Here is a 22,892-nt window from a genome sequence, read left to right as displayed (position 1 = left end):
CTTGGTCTATGCAGTATACACACTCTACAGTGCACCTGTGTTTCTCATATAAGAGAGTCTAACACGGTAAGTATCCCCATCATTAGACACAGTAATGTCATAATCCATAGCCCTACATTCCAGGTGGAGGAGTGGATGGATGGATGACAGGATTGGAAAATCAGTATAAGTTGCTAAACATATAGAAAAGTTTCCATGAGAAGTTTTAGGTAAAAGTTGTGTTATACCCAGACTCATACAAAGATATCATAGACTGTTTCAAATACATTTAATCTCCAAAGAGATGGTTTCTCAAGCAGGTAGGAAGCTCTGTTTCTAGAACTTTTTTGAAAGCGTCATTTCAAACAGACCTGCTCGTTCTGATCCGATGTTTCGCAGGTGGTAGAAGATAATTGCAAGCAATGACCGCATCTAATTCTGCATAGCGAGGCTCACCTCTCCGAAATTCAGACAAGGTTTTAGCCCATCCTTCTGCCCTCTGCACCAGACCCATGATGAAAGGCAGACACCACGGGGCTCTACTCATAGGGAATCAACATCACACGCCCCTTTCATCTGCCCCGTTCCCAGAAACCTTGCCAGGCGCTTCTCCACTGCAGCTCTGACCTGTCCCCTCTTGTGAACAAAGCCAGAAACAGGAAAGTAACTTATTTTCTGGCTCAGATAGGAGTGCCATGTAAGACTCTCCTTCTGCTTTGCACAGTTTGTCGCAAACATGCTAGTTTAGGAAAGCCGGAAACTAGGAAAATCAATATGGGAATAACTTACTAACTGGAATATGAAGGGATGGTGAGCGCTGGGGAATACCCGTGAAAATGGGTGTATCTCCTGTCACGTTTTTAGGGGACCTAAGTTTTCTTGTTAAATTTCCATTGTGACACCAAAATATTGCATATTCAGTGGATAAAAATCAAAAGAGAAACTTCAAAGGGGAAAGTGTCAGACGCACGGTCGTTCTAGAGGTCATCTAGCTCGGCATTGTAGGTTTACTGCCCGCAAGATTTACCGGGTCACGATTCCAGGTGAGACCCCCCCGACCCCGGGCAAGTCCTGGCTTTCGTGCCCACCCGACAACAAGCACAAGGCACTTACTGCGGCTGGTGGCGTGCACGGGCGTGAAGTGCAGGGAGGCCTTGGCCCCCTTCAGGCGCGTCTGCCCCCAGTATGCGATGGCCTGCAGCTCCACGGTGTAGCCGTAGTCCGGCTGGAGTCTGTCCAGGAGCACAGAATTCTGGGACTGCAGAGAAAGACAAGATGCGCCAAGCCCGTTACAAGCCTGCCCTGCCCGTCCTCTTCATCCTGAAGCCAGATGGTCCTCGGGAAGCACCCATCCACCTCTACCCGGCGTATGCCTTCATTCTCTAAGGTCACACAGTTCTCCTCATCTTGAGCATCTGAAAATGCAGTTTTACTCTGCGTCCAGATAAATTTTACAGAATGGCCAAACATATTCTTTGGAAACGGTTCCTTATCCTAATTACTGGATCCTCTCCGATACTATAGAAATGAGTAATTCTGTCGCCTCCCATCCTAGACACCACTTCACGGAGAAAAGAGACGGGTTTGTCATAACCTGACAGAAGCTCATGTTGGCACATACCTGGAAAAATTATGAATTGACGTTCACTATTTCTTTAATATTTCTTTTAAATCTTCTCTGAGTGACTTTCAATCAAAAGTAGTAGGAAAAATCATCCTAAAAAAAATGCTTCAAGATTTTTTTGTCATCATTATTGTTAATACCAAGCACTCATCCAAGCATGTGTGTGTGACCTGCAGCATTAAGTGAAGCTGGAGGCCGGACAGGAATTCTACTAAACTCTGAGAGATCCAGTGACACATCGGAGCAAACCAGGTGTCTGATCGAGGCTCCGAGACAAGAGCACACGTCTGATAACTCTGAGTCGGGTGCTTTTTCAAGGGTTACAGGAAAACAGGATAGGAAACGCCCTTGCAAGACCTTGTAATGAAGAAAAATCAGGTCGTGCATCTTACCATGCAAACATTTGTCAAACTACCATGCGTGTGATGAGATTCAGAGCTCCTTGACTATAGGCTTGCCAAGAAACAGTCTAGGTGGTGGTCCTGACAATTACGAAGGACAGGAAGTGCACACCGTTAACACAACTCCAAACGGCAGGCCACCGGCCGCACGCACTTCCCAGTGGGGAGTATTTCCAGTTTTCTGCATGCAGTGTCCTTGCTGCAGGAAGAGTATCGTCTGGAATCATCAAGCACTGAGTCACATAAGTAACTCCTGCGTTTAAGTTCCACAGTCACCTGGTCACATTCGGATCATAATTTCAGGTCTCATCAGATCTCTTTTCAGCAAGAGAGCAGGCTTTTCATGGGCATGTCAGAAGCGTGAGCGTAACGCTCACTGTGAATTACAGATGGCTTCGCTTTACGATTTGGGCGTTTGAGGGGTGAATGATCAGATCTCGGCCATCGTCATCTGTTTGGCTCTGGAAGGCTGATGGCTGAGCCGCAAGTCTGAGTGTCAGACGCCAGGCCGTGGCTACCTCTCCGCGGGGAGGCAGGGCCCATGCTCTGCCCTGGTGCCACCAGAGAAACCCTCTCGGTGCCTCGTGGTGGGCCGTCTACCTCTCTGATAGTGTGTCTGCATGAACTACCAATTCTCACTTTCTTCTACTGGGGGTTTCCTGTCGGATGGCTTATCACTCTCCCCAAACTGTTATCTCCTGAGGAAAAGAAAATGCACTTTTGAAAGAGCATCCCCTTGAAAAATCCCCCTCTCTTCTTATTTACCAAGGACATCAGAATGGTATCTTAGTGAATGGGAACCTATTGATCCCCAAAAAGGACATTTCATAATTTCTCATGTTCTTTCGGATTTCTCCAGTTTCTAATCCTCATCTCAGTTGCTCAGATTTTAACATTGAGAATTTAGGGGTCCACAGGACCTATAGCTTGCCTACAGTGGATCCAAGAACGTAAGTCACTCCTAAGATAGTGACCTACAGTTTTGGCTCACCTGGCCTATTAATGACTTCAAGAAAATCTGCAGTTCAGGTTTTATTTATCTAACTGATATAGAATAGAAATAAACTGCGAAGTTTCCTAGTAACCCGTGATGCTGTTTGCTGACGGATGACATCCGTGTGTGTGTGCACACGTGTACTGTGTGTGCGTGTGTGCATGTGCGTGCAGACCCCATATCCACAGCACAGGTCACATTTTGCTTCCAACCCCTATGATCCCACAACCTGAGCTCCTTTAAATCTTCCTATGACATAACCAGACGCTGCCAATTATCGCTTATTGTGAAGTCCGTGAAAATAGAGAATGGGACTGTTGGAAAGTTTCTTAAAAATAAAACCAAAATAGGCATCAGCTAAATATCGAGGTTACGGACTTTTGGGCACATGTTTTAGAACGCTAAATGGCACAGAAATCGGAATCTTCACTGCCAAAAAAAAAAAAAAAGTCTTGTTATCCTTTTTAAAAAATACTGTCAAACATGTATTTTTTATGGAATTCAGCCTTATAAATTAGGGGGAAGTTGTTTATGTAAGTTTTCTAACAATAAAGGAAACCGAGGAACTCCTTTCTCTGCACTAAGAATTTCATACAATGCCAAATGTTCACTCTCATAGAAATCTCATTTCAGAAAATGGTTCAGTGGAGACTTTATTTCTTGGCATCTGGAAAATAAACCATTCCAAGTTCTTTTAATCAATGCGAACAATATATTGTCAAACATGCATTTTCTAAGCTGATTAGCTTACGAGGAAAATCCCCTGCGACAGGAAAGACACGGACATTTGCTCGTCGATTTATAAGGATCTCAAACAAAACCAAAGAAGATGTAAATGTAAAAGACATTTTGAGTTCTATAATTTTCTATGACTGGACAGTCAAGACAAAATGATTTCTATTCCTCTCCTGGAGTTGTGGCTGCCATTTGGATAGGAGTAGGTCAATGGGCTACATTCAGCTATTTTCACCTAAAATGCCAAAGGCAAAACTTCTGGAATGGCCCTCTGTTCTCTGTACTTCCTCAGCCCAAAAAGAGGGATGGGAAGCTTTCTTTCACCCATTCCTTCTCTGAGCTCAGCAGAGGCCACCCTCCGGTCTGTCGCCTTGAATTCAAGTACACCGTGCAAGAAGACGCCACTCTTCCCTCTCGCGCCCACTTACCCCATCCGTGGTCTTTCTCCGCTTCTTTTTTGTGGGGACAAGGGATTTGCCGCTGACCGTCCAGCTCCAAAACACCTTGTAGTGGTGCACGGGGATGTCGGGTTCCTCGGGGAGATCCCAAACCACAGCCACGGTCACGGTGTTGTCACTGTTTACGGTGGAATTTGCAAGCCGGAGGTTGGCCGGCGCGGGCGGTGCAGATGGATCTGAAATCCAGGAGAAAGACAAACCACATACTCTAGTACCAAGGTGACAACAAAACCCATATCCTTGTATGGCTAACGACTACATGGTCAACACGTGAGCGCTGCCCTTTACGTGTAGAAAAGCTGAAAACAAATACAACCCCCTCTGTAAGCCTCAAATGAAAATACGGACTACAAAACAGATACATTGTTTGGGCCATATGTGTAATCCAGAAGGCTCCTGGTAGGCATTTACATAACCACTATAACCCAGCTAAATTTTCACTGTACAGAAATGGGTAAGTTTGTATAAAACATGGTAAAATTTGGGGCACCTGGGTGGCTCAGTCAGTTAAGCGTCGGACTCTCGGTTTTGGCTCAGGTCATGGTCCCACAGTCATGAGATCCAGCCCATGCCGGGCTCTGCGCTCAGCACAGAGTCTGCCTGGGATTCTTTCTCCTTGTCCCTCTCCCTCTGCCCCTCCCCGCTTGCGCGCTCTCAAATAAATAAAATCTTTAAAAAAAAAAAAAAGAAATGGTAAAATTCCATTTAGGCTGGTTGACATTAAATAGGTCAGCAAAGGAGACCTGCGCTTGAAAACTCTGGAAAGAAAAAGATAGAAATCCAGCTCTCACAAGTAATTGCTTTCATCTTGGTGGCCCTGTAGCTTTTGATCCTTGCTTCAGCAAGAGCAACAAGGGAGATCAGCAAAAATAAAGCATTTTTTCTTAATCTGCATTACAAATCGGATGACATACGGATAACATCCATTTTCATAATTTCACCATTTCTTACTTGTCACATAAACCAAAACCTTCTCAGCTGTCAAGAGACAGACTAGGCTCTGGAATTATTACCCTACAAATCTCCATTTTAAATATATCTAACAAAGATGACTACATATGCACAAGCTAGACGGGCTTTCCTTCATTCTCTGCCATGAAGTGAGCAAGTGTAGATGCCGCTCACCACAAATTATTTACAGATGGTTTTGTTTGAAGATGTCTTCCCAGAAAAATGCTGTCAAGAATTCGAATTATAATACCATCTGCATCAGAAGTGCAAAGAAGTTGTATCTAACTTGATATAAATGAAGAAGACCGAGGGAAAAATACCCGTGTTTTTACTGTCAGGACCGTTTGTGATTTGGGAATGATGAAAACATGAATTATTTTTAAAAATATCTTGCTTTTTTTCTCTGAGATATATAGGGAAGGGCTGGAGGTTTGCTTGACTGCTTAGTTTTTAAAAACGAGAACATTTCGTAGTTGCTTTTTCAGGTAAGCGCCTAATCCAGAGCACGTTTCGTGATACTGTCGATTGGGCGGTTCGGCAATAGTCAACTTCAGGAACCTTCAGGGAGCGCCCAAGACATACACTGGGATGCGCCGATGGGGTGAGTCCCAGTGGGGCCCCTGTATGCGTATGTTTTATGTATTTACATAAATATGTATCTGTAGGTTTTATGTAAGCTATTTTCCATGTAAAATGCACACATAATTCTGAAGTAGATGATCTCTGTGCAGGCTACGGCTTGGAAAGGATTGCACCCGAGGGCCAGAAACAGGAGGTGCGCACATGACTCAGTTGTGCGTAAGCTGGAAGACGCTGGTTTCCCTTAGCCTGGGCAGGGGAAGCACCGGGTTCCTTGTGGTGCTGGCTCAGCCACCGAGAAGCCCCACTCCCATCGTCCACACGGAGTGACACCGCTCATCAGCACCTTCTCTTTGAGTCATAGTCTCCACTTGACACCACTCTGCTGAATTTCCCTTCGGTCCCGCAGGACACGGATTCTCTTCTCACGCTCCACAACCCCGCCCCCCGGTTTGTCCCCATGCCACCATCTCTAAACAGGACCGCACCCAGCCCCTGAACTCGGGGACCTCCCTCTTGTCTCTCGTGTACTCGCACTTTCTAGGGATCTGGTTTGTCCCCATGCCACCATCTCTAAACAGGACAGCACCCAGCCCCTGAACTCGGGGACCTCCCTCTTCTCTCTTGTGCACTCGCACTTTCTAGGGATCTGGTCCAGTCCCAGCTTTACCTAAAGTCTTTGTGCTGCTGACTCTCAGATGTTATGTCTCCAAGAGAGATTTTGCCCCAAACGGAGAGTCCAATATTCGATGGTTCTCCTGTCAGCTCCACGTGGAGGTCTCAGAGCCAACTCGAAAATAATGTGTCCAACACTCAAATCATCATCGTTGTCAGCCCACCACACGGGCCACCATTTCAGTAAATGGAAACCCCTTCCTTCCGCCTAACCAGGCTGAAAACCCTGAGGTCACACACTTCTTGTGCTCTCACGTCCCTTCAGCAACACCTGGTAGCACTGGCTTCAAAATACATCCAGAGTGGACGGCCTGCACCAAGGCACCACCATCTTTCCCCTGTTACTGCAGAGACCTCCTATCAACACTCGCTCGTGCTGAGACCACCTCCCTGTAGCTCTCCTCACCACAACACTCGGGTGATTCTTTACCGCACAGACGTCTCATTGCTACTGTGCTGCAGGCTTCCCGGCTCAGTTAGAGGCAAAGTGTTGCAGTCTCCCAAACATCCTGGCCTCACATTCGCTCCCAAATCCTTCCCCAGCCCCACCAGGCCCCTCTGCTCTAGCCACATGGCTCCCATGTGATTTCTCAGAGAGGACAACCATGAGGCTGAGGCTTTCCCCCGGGCTTTGCCTATATGCCTTCCCCCACGTCTCCCCACGGCGGGCTCCTCACCCACTGCGGGTCTACCAGAAGCCGCCCTGTTCAACAGAGCTAGCTGCTCTTTCCTCCCGCCACTGAGAAAGCTTTCACCGTGACCTCCTCCTGCTTTCTTGTTCTCCCACAGCCCATATTACCAACTGACTTATTACGCACTTTATTTGCTGTCTGCCTCCACACAGGATAATGAAAGGCCCATGAGGGGAGGATCTTTTTTATCTGTTTTGTTCCCTTCTGTATTCCCGGCATTGAGAAGAGGGCCTAGCAGGTAGTAAGCACTTGGGAAATTGTCGCTAAATGAGTAGATGAATGGATAACAAACACATTTCCTAACTGTTGGCTTTAATTTGTAAGATGGTATTTCAGTGCCAGTTTTAAACCCCGTCAACCAGAATGGGTGAATCCTAACAAGACCGTAAAGTGAACTACAAAATCAAAGGGGAGGCTCTTTCTGGCTTGAAATAAGAGACTCCGAGCAATCCCCCTTCCTCTGCGGTAGGACTCCAACTGTTACCTACAAAAAGGAGCTACAGACTTTTCCGAGAGGGAAACTAGTTTGCAAGCTAATCATCACTTCAAGGCAAGGAAAACAATCTCAGTATGTAAAGATGATCGAGGCAGTACATGTCTTCAGTGATGCACCTGAATGTCTGTATGCTGAAAATAAGTAGTTACGTGAATTCTCCACTTGCTCTAGGTGCACAGGAAGAGCTCAAAATCATCTCCTCTTCTCAAGAAATCCAAGTGTAATATTGGGTATTTCGCCCGTGCCCTCATCTACTCCATTCACTACATACTTACTTACTGCCCTGGAAAACTTGATCACACCTTGGATGTGGTCATAATGACCCAGAATAACGTCATCTCGTTGATGAAACATGAAACATGCAACAACATAATTCCTGACAATGACCTATGAGGAAATCATGCTCTCCAATATGTGAATTTGTATTTGCTTGACATTATCTGAAACGTAAAGCCCTTTCCGACAATTTACACTATCAAGATGGTAGACCTCCATTAGCAAGATGAGACACCCCTAAAATAATCACAGTTCGATTATGAAGCAAAAGGCAGTTGCACAGATTGTCTGGTTACTGCCCTGATTCTCCTCTGTAAACCAAATATTCATTTGTCCATTTATTTGCTGTAGATGTCAGGTGAGAGGCAGCCCATCCCATTTCTCTAACCTGAAGGATTTCATTTGCAGTCCGAAAATTCCCATAGTCGAGCCATTCCCTGCCTTGTGTGATGGCTCCCTACATTAGGAAGGAAAATATATTCCCTTTGCTGAATCACAGAAGCTTTTCTTTCGGTTGGCATGATGTCTTAATTGCATTCAAATTTTGAAATGTCTACTTGGAAGTCTGCATGTGAAAAAAATATACATATAAAGACTCTACATTTTAATAAAGCCCTAAGGGATTCTGCAATTTATTTACTTCGCACGTTTTTTTAGAAACTGGTGAAGGTCTTCAGGTTACAGAGGGAAAGTGACTTGTCCGAGGTCATTCAAGTAATGGGTGGCAGCAGAGTCAGGAGACTGAAAAGGAGGGCAGAAAGAGGAAGTTGAGGCTCTAAAATACAGACCTACACAGGCCACACCTCTACCTGTGTTATATGTCACCATCATGACCATGGGCCGCTGTGCCTGCAGAAAGAAAATACAGAAAGCCCTTTCGTGGGCAAAGTGTCCGTCGTAATAGTCTAGTGCAGGGACTGACACACTCTTTTGGTCAGGGGGCTGAATAAACTTAACTTCAGGATCTGCAGACCACACGGTCTCTGTGGCAACTGCCTAACTTTGCTACTGTAGCTCAAAAGCAGCCATGGAAACGATGTCAACAAATGAGCCGTGTGCCGATAAAACTTTATCTGTAAAAGCAAGCAGCAAGGCAAATTTGGACCGCAGGCCACAGACTGCCAATCCCTGAGCTAGTCTTTCAAAAGCAGTGATAACATTAGCTCTTGAAACTTGACATGAGCACCAGCTCTAATGTTATAAACGTATGGCTGCATTTTGTTGAGTAAATGTTGGACTTTGGTTCCCATTTTGCAGGTGAGGAAATTGAACGTGGGAGATTTATGTTCTAGAGCCTAGAGTGGGGGGTGGGGGTCAGAGTCATCACAAGAGCAATGCTCTCCAAGCCCTCCCTCTGCAGCTTAAGTCCGAGCACTTCTCCCCCACCTCGATTTCCCTTCCGCTGCTTTGCACTCCCTCTGTGGGATCTCCCCAATTATCTGCAGAAACACATCTCAGGAAGCAGAAAGGAAGCATGCTTCCAAAGATAACTGACCTAGGAAGGCTGTGCTAGCTTTTTTCTGCTTATCTACAATTTCCAGTGCGAGCTGTATCAATCATTTAGCATGAACGTCCAGTGTTAGAGTTGGACAAGAATAGTTCCCTTTACTAACGATCGTATGTGGTGTTTCCAGCCACGGAAGACAGAACATCTGGGTTTCCTCTCGGGAGGTGAAGGTTTCATTCTTTCTTTAAGTTTTGGTGGACAATGCCACAAGCGAACGGTAGTATGCAAACAGCAAGAAAGAGATGATAAATAACCACATACATACACACAAATATATTCAGACATGTGCACAGAGAGGAACAACATATGTTCTAAGAAAATGAATGTTAATTTTATTACTTCCTTGATTTCCGCATATGGTATCCAGAGATCAAACCTCCCACTGAAACGCATTACAGGAATCTCTCTCTCTCAAGGTACGTCATCGTGATCGAGTGGAGTTACATTTTTAAAGCAATGGTAGGACTACTCACACATTCTGCAACCGAATTAGAAGGTTGGTTCTAAAATTTAGCTTTTCTTTTCCCATCCAGACTCAGCAGTTGGGACCATTTTCCTTCCCTCGTTAAAAAAACAGGAATCACCCTGCAGTATCTAGACACACAACTCAGAAGCCTTCGGAAAGCTGCAGAAGCTACACTGCAGGCGGGTTTCCAACTACTCAATGGTTTCAAGACACAGCCACCCGGGAGTCTCGCCCAGTGCAAAGGGCGCTCGCGGAGGAGCTGTGCAGAGGCGTAAAGAGTCTCGAGGGTCCGCATGGAGCATCAGGGAGCGTCATGACCCCCAGTGCTGCCTGTTCTCGGCTCACCAACACTCTGTAATGTATGCACGGAATAACAGCCAGAGCGCTACCTCTGCGCTCCGAAAACAATGCTTTCTGCGGCTTTTCCTTGGTAATGTATCCTGTACATGTGGGAAAGCAGAGAAGGAAGGTGGAGGAGAAACCCTGAATTTGGAGGGAAGTGAGTATCATAACTCAAAGATGGTGGATGTATTAGCTGAATGACAACAGAAGGTGGATTTTAACATTTTTCCTTCTACGTTTCCCTTTAACATTTGCTGTTTCAGAATGCTAAACGGATACTGACTAATCCCAAACATCCAAACAAATGTTGGCCTGCTTTTGGCAACATGCAAAAAAAAACCAAAAAAAAAACACCACCACACAAAAATCATATTTTGTTTTGTACCATCTAGAAAATTGGAAGTCTTCCCTCTGTCACTACCCATGTTGACACCCAGAAGTCATGCCGAAAGGCAGATGCACTCTTTCCCAAATTCGGCAGTCTCGTAAAGAGTATTTTGGTGCAGGTACAAGGACTTAGCAATATATATTTCCAAAGCTGCGCACGCAACACATACACATTTTTTGCTGATAATCATCGACATGATCAAGGAAAGATCTGCTGAAAAAGAGAAGCAAATGTGCATTGGAAGCCAAAAAGTACGTTTTGTGTAGGTACGACTGTCCCTCTGGGTGGTTCACTCGCACGTCTGGGGGCTCTGCTCGTTTGAAATCCTACAGACGTCACAGGAAGCTTGCCAGCTTCTGGGACAGGGTGGGAGCAGGGGAGAGGCCACAAGAGAGGCTAGAAAGGCTGCATGTCTGCAGGGACTACCGCCGTCCGACACGGGAAGCAGCCTGGGACTCTAGTGATGCGGGCATTCCTTTCACGGAACTGTTCATACATGGATTTTAACCCACGACTGCAAATGTCCTAACAGGAGTGCTGTGGGTGTGGAGTAAAACCACTGCAGACCCCCCCAGGGGCCCAAATCTTCGCCCCTGCTCTGTACTGCTTCAGGACACACACAGCTCAGCTTGTAAATGCGCCTTCGCCCCGGGCCCCGAGCAGGTTCTGCCCACCTGCAGGACAGATGTGCCAGGAGACAGGCTGCATCCGCTGCCCGAGTCCCCACGGGAAGGAGTTCTGGTCACCCACAGTGGCAGCCAATATGACAACACACCTTTTCATCCTCTTCCTTCTGTTCCCTGTCTTCCTTCACCTCCCACCTACCCAGTTTCCTGGATTTCCTCCGAAATAAGCCACCTCCACTCAAAGCTTTCACCTGCATGGGCCTCTGGAGAAGCCCCATCACTGCAGGAAACATGCATGGGTCAGGCTCACGTGCACAGATGGGCATAGTGACCCTCGTGTTCCTACGCAGCAGGCCTCCTTCGCTCTGTTCCAGGGCAATAGCACGGAAGAGTTTTGGTGGACCCTACGATCTGGCAGCTTGGTAGCTAGAAAGGCGCTTCATCCTAACAATGACCCAGGAAGGGAACTCTCCGTGGAGAAGCGTTACCATTTCTAGTTTCCACAGAAAGAGACAAAAACCAGAAAGAGACATTAGGATACTGACTTACTTGTAATTGGAGTTTTTAACGTTGAAGACGATTTTCCTTCTTAAGTACTAGGGAAAGGTAGTAGAGAATTTAAATAAGTAAATACAGAAATTATCCCAGCCTCTATTCTGGGCTTTCTGCTGCCAGCAGGAATGGCTGATTGTCTCCAATTTATAATCATGCATGTCTTCTGGGGGCTGACAACAAAAATGGTATTCACCGGGAGGAGGAAAACATGAAACTGAGTTACCAATCCATGTACAACTCTGAATTTTCTGTAAAAATCAGCATTCTAAGGGGTGAGGATGAAGTTATGGGAAAATACACGACTTAAAAGGAAATTAACTTAGTTAATAGCCAATCCATTCTGGCAAACCACAGACTAATTTTGTATTTAAACAGAACCATTAAGAAGAGAATGACAAGAATTTTGGCTTTTCCATGAAAATCAGGATTATGGCCAATGAATACCAGGCAGAAAGCATAAACGAAATGAAACCCATTTTATCAAGTTTTTTTTTCTTTCTCTATTTAATTTTCCTTTTATTTTCATAAGTGTTTATTGTAGATGAAAAAAAAAAATCCCTTCCCTTTTCCCTTGACCCAGACTTAAATTACCAAGGCTGGCCCTCCACCCAACTCAAATACACTTACCCTTTGCACAGACTATTATTTGAGAAGCAATCAATCTTTCTCAAAGCCATTTTAAAGCACTAGAGGACTTACAACGGTACAGTTTCAGTTCTGGGGCACAGCAGGAATGAAAGGGCTTTTACTAAATGAAAATGCACCATTTTTGGAAACAGGGCAGCCTCTGGTGCAATGTTCCATTTCCCGGTTTTACAAATACGCCCCGTATCCATACTTCCATACATCTCACTGTGAGGAACATTCTAGACTATGGGTCTGGCACCCCAGCAAACCGCAAGTGCTAGTGCAGAATTCGTAAGAGGTTCTACTGTAGGTTCAGCGAACATGCATGGTGGAATGGTGGGAGTGTCGTAATTCCGCCAGACGGTCAAAGATTTCCTGCAGGACTTGTCTAAAGGATACATAACCATTTGCAAGATGGCACCACATCTTTCCCCATTTACTCAATCTCTTCAAGTGGAGAAAGGGGGCTTACTGGGGAAAAACTGTTTAAATGACTTTATTGGGACTTAACTTCCATTCCATAAAACTCACATTACATGAACAGTGTAATGACTTTTAGACTTTTCTGAGTTGGGCAGCCCACATCACCCACTTTTAGAATGGTTCCATCGCCCCACCTCCCTCCTTCCTCTCAGGCTTCATCTCCAGCTCCCCTGCCCTGTTCCACAGCTCAACCCTCGGGCTCCTGTGCTGTTCCATGAACACGGCAAGCTCACTCCTGCCTCAGGACCTTTGCACCGACTGCTTCCAGGAACTGGAATGCTCTCCTTTCAAATTGGTGCAAGGCTGACTCTTTCACCTCCTTAAGACAAACCTCTCTTTCTCAGCAAAACCTTGGTCTACCCTCCCTAAAACTAACAACAAAATACCCCCCAACATCTCCTCTGTTCTAATCTTTATTTTTATCATCAGTTGTCACTACCTACCCTACTGTACAACAGTATTTTACTTATTAATCTTGTTGACTGCCTCCTCATACCCGCAATTGGCGTAAGTGTGTGTGTCCACAAAAGCAGACATTTTTGTCCTTTCATTCATTTATTATCGCCCATGCCTAGATCAGTGCCTGACACACATAGGAGCTTAACAAATACTTAATACAAAAGGGAATGAAACATGAGTGATGGGAAGGTGAAGACTCAAAACTAACTTTGTCTCTACTTTAAAGTTTCCCCAGGAGGGCACTGGAGGCTCTTGGTGGATTCTACAAGTGGACGATGGTGATGCACAAGTCCGTGAACAGCACAAATCACTGGACTGTACGCGTAAGAGGAATGAATTTAATGGTACGATAATTGTATTTCAGTAAGGTTGTTAAACACCGTTTTCCCATTAAGGCCCATTTCTCCATTTGATGAGATCTGAATAAGGCGAGGAAGGACGTGGTGCCATCTTGTCAATGGTCAGGCTCCCTTTAGACAAATCCTAGAGGAGATGTCGCCAGCCATTTAGCGGATCTATTCCATTTCCATAATTCCGTGATGCATCTTCACTGGAAAAAGAGTAGAATCTCCTGTGTATTCCGTGCAGACATTTTTGGTTTGCAAGAACTGCAAGGACTAGAGTCTGGAATGCTCGGTGTTGGGTGTGTTTGGAAAATCAGGAAATAGAACAACAGCGTAATGGTGAATGCTATGCTTCCCCAACATGGTGCATTCTCATTCAGCAAAAGCCCATTTAAATTTGAGGGGTGCAGCTCTAGTTCTAGACTATTCAGGTGCTCAGATATACGGGGGGCATCCCGGGACAGCAAGGCCTTGCGAGTTGCTCAGAATGGATGCCTCCCAGGCAGTTGGCAGCCACATGACCGGCCCTGGGAACTGTCAGTGGAGCTTTGCCCAGATCCCGCCCAACCCCAAAGGTATTCCACATCTGTCTCCAAAGGGCTGGCAACGGCTTCTGTCCGCTGTTTCTGCAGCCGTGACCTGAAAACACCAGACCAGGCAACCGAACAGATGGTACCACATTTGACCACATCGTGCCTGCATCGCATGTGAACATGAAACCAAGGTGAAGAGCTCTCAAGCCTCTTATGGATCCTCGCCTCTGAACCCACTGTTAATGATTTATTTCCCTGGCCTCTCTAAATCATCAGACCAATTGGAGACACAGTCTCAAGACAAGGTTTGATGTCTGTGATTGCACTTTTAAATTTGGTTCGTGTGTTTGCCTCCATGGAGGGAAAAAGAAAAAAAAAAGGCACCTTTCCTTTCCTAAAAGGTCTTTTTTAAAAAAAAAGAGTTGAAAGTGTACAACGTAAGGTGTAACAGAATCCAATATTAAATGATTTCGGTTGCAAGCTTTCCACTTTTGAGACCAAAAATGACATCGACAAAGGGGTTGCAATATGACGTAGTGAGAAACGGACAGACTGGCATTAACACATACGTTTCCCCCATCACGCAACAGAAATGGGAAGTGATGGCAGCCAGCTCAGACACTCCCAAAATGAAAGACATAGGACTGATGGGACCCGTCTTACATCCTTCGTTAACATCACAAAGCATTTTGTTTAAAATCAATCTAAATTAGCGTCCCCGTACCAGGAGAACCGTCGGGGAGTACGCGCATGAGCTGCCCAGCCCCTAGCTGTGACGTGGGCTCTCGCAGCAGACGTGGACTGAACAGAGAAGGCACACAGCCCACTAAGCACACCTGGAGGAAATACACATGGATGTACTGTTTGTGTCTAGTCCAGGGACGTCCACCCCCTAGTTCCACTAGCACACACGAAACTCACCCGAGATGTCACAGCATTAGCAGTCACGGGATGCCAGAGGCTTTCCAATAGCAACGAGATAAGAACCGAACAGAATTAAGAGCAATGACACAGGGGACCCGGGGTTCAAAGTCTGGCTGGTACGAAGCAAAAGAGATTAATTCACACTCGACATAACCATCGTTTCAAGAAAAGCTGCACAGTCTCCAGGAGCTCAAACCAAACTCTTCCCTCCAGAAATTAACTGAAAGGTGACTAAGGCAGAACATCTCGAGGCAAAGACGGAACACAAGTTGGTAACGGAAAACCACCCCTTCCGAGCTGAGAAAACCCCGTTCTGTTATCTTGTGCGATGTTGTGAAGGTGAAAGGCCGGTGACGTTCTGAACCTTCCTCTCACACACACGTGGTCCCGTCGGCAAAGAACGGCAAGCCACCTGCTGACCAGCCACACATACGGACAGGGCGCCACCAAGGCTCCACAGCGCGGGTGTGCCCGGCAGGAAGGTGAGCGTGGGGTCAGGGACGCGACACCGACCTTTGGAGGAGCGGAAGTGTTTGCTGGGGGCCGTGAAGCCTCGGGTCCCGTGCACGTTGACAGCCGCCACTCGGAATTGGTACCACCTGCTGGGTCGTACGTCAGTCAGCTGGACCCGCTCATCTGTGGTCTGCGGAGGAATGTCACAGAGCACAGAGAACCCTTTTACCCAGACGTGCCAGTCGGGTGTGTCTGAAAAGCACAGCACCTCGTCAGTCGGCACAACGCCGCCCCGACCTCCCTGCGCCCTTGTGGGTAAGTGCGGTGATCGTGCTCAGTTATGAGAAGAGCAGCCGGGGTCAGGGAATTTCTAGGGCATTTCAGGTGTTTAATTCCACTCCTAGGGACTGCACCCCAAAGAGTTAAAGATCTCTGGAGCCAACGCTAGGAACATGCCTGGGCTACTTAGGTCGGATGACTTAATGTAGCATTAAACCCACGAGGGGTTTCATCACTCAATTACACATCTGAGCGAACGTATACGTGAGCTGATCATTCCATGATAGGCAAGAAGATGAAATCATCTGCCGGTTACAGAAAGAAAATGCCTCTCGAACGTGCTTGCCAAATAGGGTCTTGGAAGTCGGTATGAGGACCCATGCGCTTTAAAGAGCACTAACAACTTCTGGAAGTACATGGCAATGCAAGCCTTTCTTCCTTATTTGAGTAAACCGGGTAAGATCTGCAAGGACCCGGTTGTGTTCCTCCAAGGTGAGGTGTGTAGACATCTGTCCAAGAAAATGTCCGCAGGAATAAAACTGGACACCAGGGAAGATGCCTAGTTTGGCTGCCACTCCTGCTGGAGTTGCAAAGCCATGCTCAGGGCATGAACACCGGCAAGTGAAATGGAACCCAAACCCTCCCAAACCCTACGCTGAAGTAACCTCTTGAGAGGGGCTGTCACCTTTGCTTCAACATCTAAAAGGGAAGGCTCTGAACTCTTCAAGGGGGCTTTCTACCTCGTTTGGCAGAATGTGAGGCGACTAGTTCACGGACTTCAACATTTACTCTTAGTGCCCTTGAGGTTAAAAAACTGAAGTCACCATGATCCCCACAGCATTTAGCAGACAAAGAAAGGAAGGTGGAAGGAAGACAAAGGAAGGCATGAACCAGTGAAAATAATAAAAATAATTAAAAGCCTTTCCTCTCTCCAAAACAGAAGGGATATAAGAGCTGCTCTTATTGTCATTTACTTTCATAAATCTTAAATAATTTGGAAAATTTGTAAGTGAGATCATACCATTAAGGAAGCATACCACATAAATCAAATAAACTTTTAGGCTGTATGCCAGACATCTTTAGGTTTTATTAAAGCGAACTTTAAGAAAATACGTATGAAATAGAATCACTAAATTTATTTGACTAGTGGTTGGGTTTTTGTTTTGTTTTGTTTTGTTTTGCCACTAATTTGTTTCTTAACCTTCTGAGCCACCCAGGCGTCCCTCCACTAATTTGTTTCTTGTACATCAAATTGCCCCTTTCTTTTGGGGTCTCTAAATTATTTTAGTGTTTATCCTCTTTGAGTTACTACTACTAGAAAGGAACCAAATTCCTCCTGCCAACACCTGTATACTGAAATGTATTTCGCAGTTACTGAAAAGGACTAATGGGAATCTCTCAAGCAAAATGACCCGATCCCCGCCAGGTCAGGGTTTCTGCCCACAGACACATGTGGAGAAGGCACTGCGGCTGCTGAGGGCAGGAGGCAGTTTCACACTGAGAATCTGTTCTTTCTCTAAAACCGTGTAGGTTTCTTGCAGCTGGTAGTCCATTTAGCAGCTCTTAAAAAGAAAGAAAATATTTTGCTTTTCTCATCGGCAAGACAGAAAAGGAAGCCGCCGTGCTAAGATAAACCCCAGGACTGCTACCATGCAGGTGGGGTGTTAGTGTGTGAGCTGCCCGGGACACAGGAAACACTTTGCAAGGACAGAGGACTGGCTGGGTCCCCCCCACTAGCTAGTTGGATGATAGGACTCATACTCCATGCTACTCAAGTCCTTGTGCAGAACAAAGGCTTCGATGCGGAAGAAAACTAGAAGTCATTTAGATGATCCAATATCATATGAACTCGTCCTAATGCTGTTGCATTTCTCTTACTTGGGTCGGTTTTAAGTTTATCTCAAGGAAATAGACTTCTTGGAGGAAATAAATGTGAGCACTCAGAAAATGATCTCCCTTGCACATGTATTTTGAGCAAAGGAATCCAAGAGTCAAAGTCCTCGTCGCACGGGGTTGTACCTACGGAGCTCATTCTGTCTTCTGTAGATGCGTGGGCTATGATGTCCCCGTCTGACTAAGTCCTTTGGGTAGTCAGGCTGAGGCACAGCAAGTTAATTTTCTACCTGCAGGAGGGCGATAGACGTTACCTCAAGGAGGAGGGAGGGGAGGGAGTCCGTGAACCACTTACCTGGGCTACCGTCTGCCACTGGGTGGCATCGTCTTCGCTAGGATGGATTCCATAATTCCATCTTCTTTGTACCACGTAGATCACGGGCTCGATGGAAATATTGAATTTCGAGGACCACTTAATCTCCAGCTGTCCAGACTGCAGTTCTGTAAACCGTAACTCTTTTCTGGGCTTCAGGGGGACCCCTGAAACAGGAGCACGGCAATGAAAACAATCGGCGGGTGACGCCAGGGCCGGTCAAGCTGAGGAAGAAAACCTTTAGAAAAGGCCCATCTCATATCATGACCACTGATCCTCACTTCCCTCCAGAAAAGTGGTTCCTCCCCGGCAGGGTTCAAGTTTGAAACCTTCCGATGCGGAGGTCAGCCTGCCGCATTTCAAGAGCATCACCTCCTTTTCTTCTAGCTTCCCATTTTTTAAAGAGGCTCTACATCAGGTCCTGTTTCGGGACAACTATTTTTTTCTCCCCAGTCATCTCGAGAGCAATTCTTTTATGTGCGTTCTTCGGAATAAACAAAGTTACTGAGTTACATCACTGGAGGTTAACAAGGAATTCACATGAGGCCACAGTCACGAAGGCTTTGAAGACCCTGTCCCCATTTACCACGCTCTGTTTCTACTGATAAGAGTCTAACGTCATTATAACATGCTTCCCCAGTTTGCTCGCCTCTCCCACCTCCGAAAGTTTGCCTTTCAAGGGCAAAATTATAAGGCTAAATGCTCTCATGTGGTCAGACCTTACAAGAATGATTTCCAAAGCATAGATCTTTTGCATTCCCCAACTGATTGCAGGGCCCTCTCCTATAGACTTACGGTTTAAAATTGGAAAATGATGAATTTATACTGTTTGGTTTTGGCACGAGTGACCGCCTTGCTTCAAAAGTCCCTCACAGGTGTCTCATTTTCAAGTAGTTAATCATTCTGATTTCTTTTCCCCCCTGCGGTGCATGCAAGTGGTCTGGCGACTGACAGACTGAAGAACCAGAGTTCAAAATCATAGCCATTAAGGAAAGGGAAGTTTAGAACGAAGTTCTATACTCGTATGTATGTAAAACTAACTGGATTAGGTAGAGTCCATGGTACCGTGATGTTCGATGCCATCAGAACCTTGAACACCAGCTGCTATTCGTATCAGTTTCTCCTGAGAATGAGCATCTGCCCAACGCACTGACAACTCATTTGAACATGGTATTTGATAATGCTCTACTTCTTTTTCCATTTCTTCCATTTAAGCAGAAAAGACATTGAAAAATGTGCAAATACAAAATGTTGGTACTATTTGATGCATGTTAGCGATGTCACCGAGTACCAACTCTGATTTTCACTTGGATCTTAATTCATGCTAAGTCTTGTTTGGGGAGGAGGTGGGGATTCTCAAGTCCTGACACATTTAGGTGGAGGGAGTTGCACAGTCTTAAAGGAGCAGCAAATAAATCTGGTCAAAGGTCAGTGAGTTCTACAGAATACTTTCTAGAAAACGCATTCCCCATCCCACTGCAGTCTCTGCTTTGATTTGCTGATGGGTTGACTCTGTACGTTGCCCTTTACTATAAAATTGGTGCCTGAACACGTCCTCACTGAGTTTGTGCTGTGGGTGAAGGGTTAATTATCTACATGGGGAACATCAAGTAATTGAGTCTGGGGAAGATTAAGTTGCCAGGAGCAATGACCTGATCTCAGGTTCCTCTCTGAGTTTTCGGCTTCTTTCTACATCTTGAATTAGGAAGAGCCACTTTCAAAAGGAGAGAAAAGGGGCAGTTTTCACAGCTCTGCACAATCCTGAAAGACTCTGATTCAAATGTCCTTGATATCCCTGCTTGGTGTGGAACAGGTCTCCCTTTCTGCCGCAGCACGAGGGTTTTTTCTAAGTTCAAGTCATAAACTTTTCTTCGCGGTGCACAACCTTACATTAGGAGTCCCGTTTACTTTTGTGCCTGGAGTATTTCTGCTAAGCAAGGGACTCACAGATCTGTGCCCAGTCCCCATCTGAGCTGCAGGCCCCACTACCGAAAGAACTTCTCCACACAAGTCCCGACTCAAATGCCCCTCCTGAGGGTGTCCCCTCCCCCAGTGATAGCTTCATGACCACTCTATGCTTTTGGATAGCTAAGAGACCTTTCCACTTGTTCTTGGACCCACCAACATCTCTTTGTTGGACTGCAGAGTGTCATTTCAGGAAGCTTCCCATCCCACGTCCCCGCAAGCCCACCCTTTTCTCTAATTCCCTCTTCACGGTATTTTGTGATGATGATTTTCCTAAAGTAGAGGACAGATGGTCTCCTCCACCTTCTCCAGCTATTCAACTGCACCCCATTTTCTGTGGAATGAACACGTGTCACGTCCTCCACAACACATCAGACCAAATTTATGATCTTTCCACTTACCTCGTGGTACCTATTGGTCACACAACCTGCTTTTAAACCCACCTTTTCTAGAAACACACTGCCAGGTACTTCCTACTACTACCAGATACTTTCAGTCTGGAATGTCTTTCCTCCTACTTTCTGACTACGGATACGTGAATACTTCCAGGCTCAGAGTGAATGCCACTGCTCAGACCTACTTACCCTAAACCTCCCAGTTGGAAATTAGGTTGGATTCTTCTGCCCCCTCTTCGAAGCTCAGCCTGTAACTGTCCAAATGTGCGTTGAACTGCCTCTTACTACAGAAGCTCCTTGGATGATGTCTCTCTTCCCCATGAAGCTACGGACCCTAGTCCTCAAGGAACAGGTCTCCTTTATTCCCACACCTCACAGTGGCCCAGGAGAGCACATTCTGCAAGAGCAAGTGCTCAGGAAATGTCTGCTGAAGAACAGCCAACCTACTGTCCCATTCCGCACTCTAGAACGTATCTGCGGAAATAAGAGGATACAGAAACAGTGACCCAATCTTTGCACCAATGGCCGACCCCTCTCTGCTGGAGGGCACTCACCTTAGGGAAAGGAGAAAACTTAACACAGGTATTCACTTACCCTTACATTTTTTAAAAAGCAAATACTAAATAATAATACAATAAAACTCTATTAGTAAGTTTACAAGATGGAATGAATAGTTTTATTGCACCGACAGAACTTTCCCAGTTTAAAAAAAAAAAAAAAAAAGACCAATTCCTGACAATTCCTGATAGGATGGAAATCCCAAAGTGTGTTGATGAGTTTTAATCCAGAACTAGCTCTCTAAAGACTTAGGTCAAGAAAAAAAACCTACCAAAGCTCGACAAAATGATTGGTTTGTATCCGGTTTGCATTCCAGGCGGGTCCTAGACACACTTTCTACTGAGGGGGTATGTGAAGAGAGGGTGGCCTCTGAGAACATTTTGTGATTCACGTGGTTTCTTAGTGCACCGTAAAGAGAAGATGGCAGCTTAGTGCTTTAAACTCATAAAGCCCGTTCTCTGAGATTTCCAGTGCAAGTTTCTCCTTGGCTGTCCTATGCATAATCCTCTAGCGTAAATGCACCTCCAGTAAATACTCCAGCCGCTGAAGCAACCTGAACTCATCAGCAGCAAAGCAAGCATCTGAATCCCCTTGCTGCAAGGTTTTAATCTTGAATATCCTTCAACTACCTAGAGCCTTAATCGAACATAATGACCATCAGAGCCATGTCAGTTTGCATTTCTTCATTTAACAATCTCGTCGATTATTATGTACAACAATCTTACCCTTTGCATGTTGAGAAATGGTCCATCTGCTTTGCATTAGGGTCAGCTGGCTCCCTTGATTGGAAGTAACTCCAGCACTCGGCTGTAATTGTGTGCAGATGGGGCTTGGCCCCCCAGCCCCCGGGACCCCAAGCCCCCACTGCCAGGCCTTCTGCACAGTGCTTGGGAGCTCACCCAGCACCCTAGTTGTGTAACCAGATGTGCAGAATGCATGTCTCCTCGGCGTGTTCTTTATTATGGGAATGACTAGACTTTTTCTTCTTTCAATTATTTTTGAACAAACGAGTCATCTGAAATCCACACTATTCTGTCAAAAATGTGATCATCCCACAATATGTGATAATATCGGTGCATTGTCTTTAAAGCATCACAAGTATTGTGGTGAAACTCAATGATTTAAAAAAAAATGGGAAAACATAATGATAGAAAACTCAATGATCAGAATCAGCAGTAGCAAATCATGACATTTGATTATTCCTGTAAAAACGTTTCCGTCAGGAGTCTAAATGCTATGCAAATGTAGCTAGACATAGTGTTCCAATGAGTCAATAATTAACCATCAGTCGGTATCTCTCCTAGAGGTCATCAGTACCCATGGAAATTGTGTTCATATACTAGTAAGGTACTGACTCACTGTATTCAAAATGCTAAAAAACTGATTTGTGAATAGTGGGATTAGTCCATGTCTAAAGACCTGAAGTTTCAATATTTCAAATATGAAGCAATTCATAGAAATATTAAGTCCACACCATCATCAGATCTTCCAATTTGTTTGGAAACAAACTGATATGTGATTCACTTTAGTTTATGCACAGGGAAAAGAGAGAGGACGGAGAGCCACAGATTAATCTCAGTCTGTACATGTGGAAAACAACTGCAGCTTTTCTCCTGCCCTACCCTAACCAAATGCCATAGCGGGGGTCAAGAGAAGCAGAAGTTTGGGCGGTAAAATAATATATCATCTTTGGGAGGAAGGAGAGTTGAACTCTGCTGTAAATGGCCTTCAGATAGGCCAGGGGGAGCATCAAAGGGAGAACAAGTGTCCGGATATGCAATTGTTTCATGCTGTACACCTGTGGAGAAGCAGCCTCTCAAACTTTCCGCAACGATGCTACGGCTTGCGTTGCAGGGAACCGGCTGCTCGGGTGCCATTTACCCCCCTTAACGCTTGCACGTCTTGCAGGAAGCTGCTAACAA

At 45.6% G+C, this 22,892-nt stretch overlaps 1 protein-coding gene across 1 annotated transcript in view; it reads right to left on the bottom strand.

Annotated features, from left to right (window-relative positions):
• The window catches only part of ANOS1 (anosmin 1), a 170,837-nt gene that overhangs the window by 20,839 nt on the left and 127,106 nt on the right, over window positions 1-22,892 (bottom strand). Inside the window, exons 5-8 of the mRNA XM_081809213.1 lie at window positions 18,035-18,219; window positions 15,628-15,757; window positions 4,162-4,367; window positions 1,093-1,237 (exon numbers count right to left, since the gene is read on the bottom strand). Coding sequence (XP_081665339.1) covers window positions 1,093-1,237; window positions 4,162-4,367; window positions 15,628-15,757; window positions 18,035-18,219 — 666 coding nt within the window. The remainder of the gene's footprint in view (window positions 1-1,092; window positions 1,238-4,161; window positions 4,368-15,627; window positions 15,758-18,034; window positions 18,220-22,892) is intronic.

This window comes from Leptonychotes weddellii, chromosome X (genome assembly GCF_054177405.1).
Source record: "Leptonychotes weddellii isolate Sample4059 chromosome X, ASM5417740v2, whole genome shotgun sequence".
Lineage (NCBI taxonomy): Eukaryota > Metazoa > Chordata > Mammalia > Carnivora > Phocidae > Leptonychotes > Leptonychotes weddellii.
Note: the sequence above shows the minus strand (reverse complement) of the source record. Positions and strands in the feature narration are given on the sequence as shown.